Source organism: Battus philenor, unplaced genomic scaffold (assembly GCF_028537555.1).
Source record: "Battus philenor isolate CCGP_79_NKW_IND1 unplaced genomic scaffold, ilBatPhil1.0.hap1 SCAF_27, whole genome shotgun sequence".
Taxonomy (NCBI): Eukaryota; Metazoa; Arthropoda; class Insecta; order Lepidoptera; family Papilionidae; genus Battus; species Battus philenor.
The window spans coordinates 4031245-4041908 of NW_027181690.1; the positions used below are offsets into that span (position 1 = coordinate 4031245).

At 36.8% G+C, this 10664-nt stretch overlaps 1 protein-coding gene across 5 annotated transcripts in view; it reads left to right on the top strand.

The window, feature by feature from the left end:
• The window catches only part of LOC137925615 (ornithine decarboxylase-like), a 30185-nt gene extending 21311 nt beyond the window's left edge, over positions 1–8874 (top strand). For 3 of the 5 annotated variants that reach the window (XM_068769082.1, XM_068769084.1, XM_068769083.1), the window contains exons 2-10: positions 1978–2126; positions 2909–3367; positions 3694–3811; positions 4333–4464; positions 5228–5351; positions 5499–5672; positions 5922–6053; positions 6436–6558; positions 7135–8874. In XM_068769082.1, the coding sequence (XP_068625183.1) occupies positions 3181–3367; positions 3694–3811; positions 4333–4464; positions 5228–5351; positions 5499–5672; positions 5922–6053; positions 6436–6558; positions 7135–7509 (1365 nt within the window). In that variant the 5' untranslated portion in view covers positions 1978–2126; positions 2909–3180 and the 3' untranslated portion in view covers positions 7510–8874. Of the gene's footprint in view, positions 1–1162; positions 1256–1977; positions 2127–2908; positions 3368–3693; positions 3812–4332; positions 4465–5227; positions 5352–5498; positions 5673–5921; positions 6054–6435; positions 6559–7134 lie in introns of those variants that run through there. The other 2 variants (XM_068769085.1, XM_068769086.1) reach the window with 2 other exon arrangements.
• The last annotated feature ends 1790 nt before the right edge of the window (positions 8875–10664 follow it).

The following is a 10664-nucleotide window of genomic DNA, read 5'->3' on the forward strand; positions in this document are numbered from 1 at the left end:
TTGCAATATGTAATCACATGGTATGAACGAGTATGCCTTCATTTCTAATTCACAACTGAAACGACTAGTTATTACAATATGTATCTTATTCTGTTAGTATGGGAGTACAATATCTAATATTATAGCATTTTCTCGTGTTTACTTCCTAACGTCTTGACATTCAAAATCATTTTATTTTTAATGTCAGCGGAGAATCGAACGCGATTATGATTTTTCTGCTAATGCAGTTTTTGAAATAAATAAAATTTATATAAAATATATAACAAAGTTTCACGAAAACATTGAACGTTATAAAAGACATATAAATATAGACAAGCAGGTAAAACATTATATAGATTCAAACACGGTCGCTGGTTGAGTGAAATTAATCCTAGTGGATATTTTGTTTTAAAATATTCAATTTAAAGCTGAATATTTACAATGAACAAACAATATCATATCAATAAAATTTTGTTTTAAATTTAATACATTAGACCTCATGTTTTGTCGACTACAGACGACATCGATTAGAATGGTAGTCTTGTATTATTTAAATTGTACTAAAGTGTATCCACTGCCACTGCTATGTAAACTGTGAGACGGAGGACATGATTGACATGACGCACACGAGATGTTTGAGATTATACCTCAGAAGGTGAATATCATTTGCGGGCCCACTGTAGTACACACGTGGACACTTATTTTTAAGAAAGGTTATTTGTGAGGTGTTAGATTTAGCCGTGTTTTATTACAAGAAATATCCCTAAGAAATTATAAAAGTCACGTCAATAAGTTGAATTAAGTTCTGCACCTTTTTTTGAAATCCTTCCTTGCTTAAAGCAAGGTATAGTTTGTCATCTACAGGATTAATTTTCGACTTGTTCGCTTATACACATTTTAGGATACAAAAATGCTTTCCATAGTAAGCCAACACTCCGAATATAATTATCAAATTCTAAACGTGAAACAATTTCCCGAACAAAAATATTTACGCGAAATAAGATGCTGCTATCGCTAATATTGAAATCTTATCATAAGAAACTTGTACATGTATTTGATATCCGCCTTTCAGTTACAAATCTGTCATACTCATTGACAACAGTGCAGGTGTGGAAATTTTGTAGTGCGTAATTTAAAAAAAGAAAACCTTTTTAGGCTAGTGTATTTGGCTCTGGACATTTATGAACTATTTTTGATGTGAAATATATGTAAAAGTTTTTATTTTTAAAATTTACACTTGCGTTTTGTTGATTGCATAAGGAAAAAAACAGACGAGGTAACCAAAGTATTTAAAATTTTTAAATATACGAATGGCTAAAACAGTGTTGTTTTAGTTGTTTCAGTAAATTAGCAAAATGCTTTACGCTTTTCGTGGGTTTCCTCAGAAACCTCTGCTCGCATATTTATGCTAATTATTTTTGTGGATAACCACGGATCGGAAAGCTAGCCTATCCTCAAGGCAGACCAACGACCTCTTTACGATTGTCGAAAGATGATAGATGTCTTAGACCGGTTTTATTGGAAATGTTTTGAGGAATTTGTAATACTCGTACTAAAATTTCAGACGGAATTCAAATTAAATTACATGTTAATTTGTCTGCTTTATAAATTGTTCATTGCACAAGGCCATTGTCTAGCAGCGTCGGCCATCCTATGGCTCAAATGACGATGAAGGAGAAAGAGCTGTTAGCTTAAGTCGTCAGAGCTTGTAGCGTACGATGCATACATATTCCATAGAATAGCCGCAGCTCAACATGTCAGCCGATAAATGATCATTGCAAGAGGCCTCTAAAGATCATCATGATGATGGGTCTTGTGCTACCTGCGTCCAGCGACTTCCCGCGACCTTAACTATGACGTCGGCTTACCCTGGGAGGGCCGACCTTCGCCGCGTCTATCGTTGTCCTTCATGGTTCACGTCCACTGGCACTACAGACCGCAAATCGAATGATTGCTGTTATCAGATTACGAATATTGAATGTGTTTGTCGCTTCGCAGGGAGCACCGGCCTTGTCCGGCGCATCTGGCTGTGCCGGGCGACCCGCGCCCCCGAGCCTCCGTCCGCCGCGCTGCTGGCGCCGCGCCCTCAACGTCGACCCGCCCTGGCAACGCGCACGGGCCCGCTGACGCCACACCACGCGATACACGTAAGCACGCACAACACTGTCGTATATCTATCCCAAAGTTAGATGTATATCCAGCTTCCACTGTGTTTACAATATAACATTTACTGATTTATTCATATGATAGTCTATAGTTTTTCTTTTAATCGTTTATAACATCGGTTTCAAGATTTTTTTTTTCTCATAGACCACTCAAAATTTAGCTGCTTCCAAAGGACCTTCTGCAGCCACTTTCCACCATATACCCAAAACTTGATAAAATTGTTAAGGTCAAATCTAAGTCTCGATACCCTGTAATGGATAATGAGCTTTGCAAGTTTGAACATTTAACAGTTGCCGAGCTTCTTAAATATTTTAAGATCATCAGATAAATCTTTACAAGTGAAGTCGCAACAATGTTTTAGTCGCAGCAATATATTATTTTTTCACTATCGAAACCAGATAAACTCGTGAATTCACTCCATCCTTTTTTTTGTTACGATTACGTATAACTCCATAAAGTCTCCAGTGGAGCCTTGAGGGTACACCTGAACCTCTTTGGGAACTAAGGATTTACGCTCTGTGTATGGTAGACGAAAAATTAAAACTCAGTGTTTACTAAAAGTTTACTAAAAATAATAATTCTAAAAGTTAATTTCAAAGTATACAAATGAAGTATAATAGTATTTTCTATCATACATTGGAGGTTGTCTAGTTTACACGTAAATTTATTAATGGCTAAGAGAACAATACACATTCTTAGTAGCAATTGTTTATCAAAAATATAAATGATGCGACAAAATGTAAAAAATGTTTTTTGTCGGCAGCTGACACTTGTGGACTAGCGCTAGTGGGCCCCCACCACCGGCCTCTGATACGTGACACCGCCAACCCCCTACTCTGCACCGCCCGACAGCGGCACGCGACAGGGGGACATCGCTTGCCTATCTATTGACGCCTCTAAACATCACCACATAGAGCTCAAAATCAATCAGCACCGAGCGGGGAGGTAATCAAAGACAGCTAAAGTCTGCAAACGCTTCAAAACACGACGTATAACGTTTCAAGGACACCGAAGGTCGCCAAAATACCGAGCACGATGAAGGTAATCGAAGAGGAACAGCGCATCCGCGTGATGGAGGGGTCGTGGACCCCCGAGGGTGTGATAAGGGAGATTGTGGAGGAGGGGACGCAGGAGGACCCCTTCTACGTGATGGATCTGGGCGAAGTGGTCGCCCGTTACCATCACTGGAAGGAGCTGCTTCCGCGCGTTGAGCCGTTCTACGGTGAGTTTTTCTACTTACCTTACCTGGAAATTAATTTCTTAACTTTAAGTAAATTTTTATTGTTTCGTATGTAATTAAATAACTTGAAAACGAGATTTATTACTTACTTATAGCTTTTATATAAACTCATTAACAGAAAATGAGCTATAAAGCCTCTACACCTATTTCCAATTCTTGTATATATTTTTACTTCAAAATCTTCAGTACAACGTAACGTAACGTAAAATACAACAGTAACGTATTGACAAATGGAAATTAAGACTAATAGCGTTGTTTCCGTTAGAAATGACACGGTTGTTGATGAGTGTCATTTGTCGTTGTTGCAGCGGTGAAGTGCAACGACGACAAGCTGCTGGTGAGCACGCTTGCCGCGCTCGGAGCTGGCTTTGACTGCGCCTCTAAGGCGGAGATCGAGCTGGTCACCGGGCTTGGAGTACGTCCTGAGTAAGTACTTAAGTTTTTTTTATTGACATTGACTAGGAGGAGATGCTGAGTTCAAACAGCTTTTTAAGTTCTGTGGATTATGGTTATTTATAACCATCAATATATGTATGGTAATTCTGATTTTGTAAGACGCTGGTTGCAGGCCACTTCCGTCTTTGAGGAGGCTTATGGCTTGCGTTTATCGACTGACACTATGGTGATAATTAACCATACAAATGGCCTCCTGGATCTGGACGATCTGGAGTGAAAACCTGTAAAGACGCCGCGCAAGTTCAGTGTAGGATGTATACCCAACAAGGTGGCAAGCAGATTTCTACAGGTTTTATTTAAAATTATAGGAGAGGCATATATATTGCTCTCCCTGATGTGTATCCTACAACAACAATTTAGACTTAAAACCTTTGTATATTGATCTCTAATTAAAATACTATTTTAATATAAAATAATTAATTTTATCGAAAGTTCGCCACGTTGAATAAATAATTTAAGTGGAAATCTAATAAATTTGTGTTGTTCCACAGACGCATCATTTTCGCTAACCCAGCTAAGATGTCATCGCACATCCGCTACTCGTCATCCGTGGGCGTCGATCTGATGACCTTCGACTCGGAGACCGAGCTCGTCAAGATCAAGCAGTACATGCCGCATGCGCAGTAAGTTATTTTAACCTGAACTTGAATAAATCATCAAACAAAAATAACAGATGTAAGGAGCTTTTTGACTGTGTAAGACTAACTTGTGAGAATGTTGATTCTTTAAAAAGTCATATTAACATTCAGTACCACACCGGGTTGGCCAATGATATGGTCGAAGTCGCGGGTAGTCGCTGGTCAAGTTCGGTCATCATTCGGACCTTTGGGAATTGGCAACTGTGGGCGTCTATCAGCTCACATGACAATAAGTTAAATAAAAAACTTTGCATAAAATTTGACTCATTAAATTGCTGTCAATTAATATGCTAACAGTACTTATCTATTCACTATAATTTACAAGTTTAGTCAATTTTAGCGAAGACAGGTGTATGTCAAGAAAATAATGCCCTGTTACATGCTGAGCCCAATTTTATAGACATCAGTATCAAACTGAGTTTTTAATACAGATATAGACATCCTTTAGCTTAAAACAAAGTCTACAGCAATGCTGTAACAGACATTTTCATTTTGCTTTTTAATTTTAAATGCTTTAAATAATTCACTTGTTTATTTGTGTAATGTTTAATATACAATAAGGCACAGTGAAGAATAAATTTACATTAAAAAATTATATTAATAGTGTTTCACGGATTTTTAAAAAATATAAAATGTGTTTTATTAGAGTAATGTGTTACTGTTCAAAGATCAGAATAATTGGAAATTATGTTTCTATGGTTTGTTAGTAAATATCGTCAAAGTACTGATCAAATCCGTGACGTCACAGGTTGGTGCTCCGTATCCGCTGCGACGCGTCGGTGGCCCGCTGCTCGCTCGGCATGAAGTTCGGCTGCGATCCAGTCACCGAAGCCCCGCGTCTGCTCAAGCTGGCCGCCGTATTCGGACTCAGGGTATGCTCTTACCCATTCTTATACCGAAAACGTTTACTTTCATTTTAGATAAAAAAATATTTTCTATTCCGCGAATCATAATTTAATATAGAATTATTTCATAAAGGTATAGATTGTAATTGGTTATAACTATTTGAATGTGATCAGGTTGTGGGCGTGTCGTTCCACGTGGGCTCGGGTGCTGATGAGCCGGGGGTATATGCGCGTGCGATTCAGTTCTGCCGCGCTCTGTTCACGCTGGGTGCCGCGGCCGGACACACCATGCACCTGCTGGACCTGGGCGGCGGCTTCCCTGGACACACGGGCTCCTGCATACGCGAGGTCAGTACAGCTATACATACCTCTCACATCGCGATTCAGCGACAACACACCCACAAAGTAACTCCACCCGTATGCATTGCACCCACATTAAACACACCACTATAGATATTCCTTCACTCACCTGTGTGTCAACATTTCTTACTATATCTACACAATATGCTATTTCAGTGGCCAAAGAAGTGTTCTTTTAACAAATGAGAGTAATAATATGATTTTATAGTTGTTTAACTTGAGTGGATTTGTACGCAGGTGGCGCAGGTGATCAACTCGTCGCTGGAGGCCAACTTCTCGGGCTGCGAGGTGCGCGTGATCGCGGAGCCCGGCCGCTACTTCGCTTGCGCGGCCTACACGCTCGCCGCCATGGTGCACGCCAAGCGCGAGGTACACTTCACTAAACTACCTTTTGATTTATTTCACTGCCTTACCTTTCCTCTTACACAAACGAGTTAATTACAAATATTTTGAAGTCCGACATAGCTTCTGTAACTGCAAATAGATTGTTACATATATATTTGTATAAATGCTTCAAGAGGTCGACAAGTCTACTAAAGAAAAATTTTATTGCTCCCGCAGCAGCCGTTAATATTTATTTTTCGATACATTAGAAAATTTGAAATAGGATTTTATGAGATTAATTCTAAAAATGTACTTCATTCGCGAGACTACTATCTTGCAAAGTTATTTAAAATCGATCATGCAAATCTTTAACTGCAGCATCTCCACAAATTTTCACCTTAGAGTACAATTTGACACATGATTGCAGGTGCCAGCTAAGGAGGGCGAGGAAGATGAGACGCACATGATGTACTTCATCAACGATGGCGTGTACGGCTCCTTCAACTGCCTGCTGTACGACCACCAGGAGGTCGTGCCCATACCGCTGCAGGTACATTATAATTTCTAAATGCCAATAAGGCAATAATGACCTGCCACTACAAAAATAAAAACATGTCGACAAAAATTGTGTACAATGTTCATGCTAAGATCTCTTAATGTACGGTGATAGATTTATTATACATAAGACTTTCTAGACAGCAGCCCCAATGCATACTTAAAAAATATTAAAAAAACTGTCGCTGAAGAAGTTGCGTACCTATACCATATTCAGATCTGAGAGCGCAGGATGTAATGTAATTAGTATGAGACGTTTCATCTCAAATTTTTCAGATGAAGAGCGAAAATTTGGCGTTTCGCAGGATTTTGGATTACAAAACCTGCGCGATTAGAACGCTTATAGTTTAAGTTGAAGAATGTCATTATGGGCGAGCCCAATTTAATTATAATTTCAATAAAATTGGTCTGACGTTCATTTCATGACTTACAGAAGTAGACAATAATGATACAAAATGGATGTGAATACATGTATTAAAAAGGGCCCATTATAATCGTTTTGATGTACAATTATTTACTAGTGTATAAATGTTTAATGAAAAAAATTTACAAATGTTGTCTCTGTGACCAGCAGTCTGAGGGAGTACCTCGCAATGCATCGCTGTGGGGTCCGACGTGCGACGGTCTGGACTGCGTGGTTCCGCGCATCCGACTGCCGCCGCAGCCCATCGGCGCGTGGTTCATTTTCCGTGACATGGGCGCCTACACGCTGCCCGTCGCCTCCTCCTTCAACGGCTTCCCCGTGCCCAAGGTCCGAGCAGTGGTCGATCGCCGCCTCTGGGTCATCCTTAAGGAGCTGTGGCCGCTCACCGAGAGCCACTTCACAGTCGGACCGCCCACGCCGCCGCTCTCGCCCCTGCAGACGCTCGCCAACCCCGCAGACACCACCACCAACAATACCAACACGTTGCACCGCGCCGTCTTTGTCGAATGCGCGCTCAAGTGATCGGACAAAGGGTAAAGGCTGCCGTTCCCATTGGCCTACCTCATCACCGGCACCACTAGCGACCAACTTATTTTACAACATTTTAAATTTAAACGAATTTCTTTTTAAAGCGTTTGGGAAAAATAATACAAAAAATCCTTTAACCATTTAGGCTCTGGATACTTGCGGCCAAAATGGTCCGCAAGTAATGCTTTTATGATACACTGAACTCAGTATTTTAGCGCAAACAATAACAGTAATAAATTATAATGATCTTTTTCAACGAAGTTGAATAAATAATAGAGTTTATTTTTATGTTTTAAAATAGTTTATTATTAACATTAAAATTAGCAAATAACTTTGTATCAGATTCTCCTGTATTATTTTTACAAAATGTAAATGAAAGTGTGCGCCTATAGAGCCCAAAAGGTTAATGTCTGTTTATAATTGCGAGTGTATTGCAATTTCATATTAAAACAATAGATGGCGATCGTAGGGCGGGATTAAAAACATAAATTGCCGTCACCTGCGCCGCTGTACTATTGTCTGTCGAATGCAATTACATATTTAAATAAAAAGTTCGTTATTTCTGAAATATAATTCAGTTTTATTAAATTCAATAAAAGTTAAATTTAGTATTTATTGAACGTTCACAACATTGTGAAATGGCAATTTATGTTTTTGCCCTAACGTCTTGTGTCGGTGGTTATATTTACAAATTGTTTTTGATTGTGATCGGTGTAATTGTTGCTTTCGTTACTTATTGGGACGGCGGCCGCGATACGTCGGTGAGAATGCGCGCTGTAGACTCAAAATTAAATTATCAGTCGCGTGGACAGATCGCGTTTTAACGACGTCGTTGCAAATCATATTGAGGATGTGCAATAAGATTCATTCTTAACGTTTTTAATATCTCAATGTGCATTTTGAATGTCTACATTTAAATTTTGTACGTCGCTAGCATACCGTTAAAAATGCTTTGAATTTTATTCCAATAGATGTTTTTATTTGATTTTGAATTCTTACAACGCTTTTTAATGCATACTAATTTTTTTTTGTTTACGCAATGTAATGGTTTAACATTATAAATTTATAATTTGTATTATTGTATGAATTCCTTCGGTTGTTGGCCATTTCAAATGTACTTAATGTTAATTTGCATATATTCTTTTAATTGGCTTCACTGTTATATCATCGTACTTTGGTAGCCGTAGCAGACATTTGTCGTATATCTAAATAGTCCTAATTTATCGACTATGTTATTTTATAAAATTTTAACAATTCTTTTCAATATTGTAATAAATCGATGTTTTGTGTCATTAGATGGGTTTCGCAAATGATATTGTAGCGAACAGCTTTTGAAAATAAATTGATATAATATGGACAGTTCGTTTTTTCATACCCCTCTCTACCGTTTTATTTCCTTATTTAAATACACAGTAGTTGTAAATATGTAGTTTGCGGCAGTTTTGTAAGCTGCGCTGTAAAAAATTCAACAGGGTGATTCATGTATGATGTAATAACATAGTAATGATACATTTAAGAAGAAAGTTTCTCGAAATTCGGATGACTACATATTAAAATGAATTATCGTTTAGTATTTGTCCTGGCAGACTGTACAGTTAGTTAATGGCCTATTAAATCCAAAAGAAAAAATGTAACATTTTTGAAAGTAATTAATTTATACATCTGATTGGAAATTAATTAAAGCTTTTAAAATTGGCAGCTTTTAATGTTTCTTTCAGATGAGCCTAAGTATATAATATTACTGGTCTAATTTGTACCATCTACCACCAGGGAAAACAATCATATCTTCATCTCATCGTTAGAATAAAAAATCTTATTAAAAGTTATTAAATTCTATTTAAAATAAAAGACGAATACATCATTTTCAGTACTTTAATATCACAATATTACACAGAAATGTCATTCGTACATTGTAAATTTTTTTTATTATTAAATGCTTAAAATTATATTTCAACAGTTACTGCAACTTGTGGTGGTGTATTGAGAATTCAAACGTAAAAATAAACAACACTAATAACTCCAAAGAGAAAATTCAACTAACATTAATCAATTTAGCTTTTGCCAGTGAAGCCCGGGTACGGCAGTTTTTAAATTTAAAAAAAAATGCATAAATATGTCATATGTTTATGAAACAACCTACAAATTCGAATAAAACTTTTTGTTGTAAATACAGAAAAATGTGTGAGAAAATCAGTTTTAACTAAACAATGAGTTTATTAGATTAAAGTAATAGAAAATAGAATAGTTTTTAACATAATTTAGCTTTCATTTTTACAATTCTCCTAAACACTACCAACTATTTGAAGTGAAAGATACATTATTACTTATAATTAAGAGCTAACCGGACATGAAATATAGATGTAATGTTAACAAAAATATTTGAATGACACATTTTAATCATATTGTTTTAACACTTCATTATATAATGTCAATTATTTTATAACTAAAATGAAAAATCTCTTCGATAAAGTAAGTAATGTAAGAGTTAATTAAGTCACAATGGTAAAAGCGGGTTAGTTCATGTATATGTAAATGAAGTACAAAAAATATAAAAATTACGTTTATTTTCACATAAAACAGCAAAGGGGTATTGATGCAATGTTTTTGTACATTTTAGAGAAGCGACTATGGAATACTAAAATTACAATTACTTTAATTATTTGATAATATAGCTGAACGAATTTAAACAGTCTTTTCCAGTTGTCTAATCATTTTGTCACCAAACATTACCAGTATCATGAAAACCAGTGCAAAAACTGTTATGATTGTAAACGATCTTTTTCTTTTTGATGACAATAATACATATACAAACACTCAAATGTATTTTGAACACATTCATTCTTTTTCAAGCACACATTTAGTCGTTCATACATAAACATACACTTGTTCATACAAAAACATAACACATTCAATCATTCATATGGAACTTCCTGTCATTCTCACACATAAGGCAGTTCAAATTCTATTCAATCTCACCTATTGCGGCTTATTTTATTTACAATCTAACCAATGGAAAACGATTGGCTCAAACACGTCATCCCCTGTATATCAAAATGAAATGGCATCTTAGGTCAGCATTACTGACAGTACTGAAATGACTTCACAGTTTTTAAAATTACAATCAATAATTTCTGGGCATAAGTGAACAA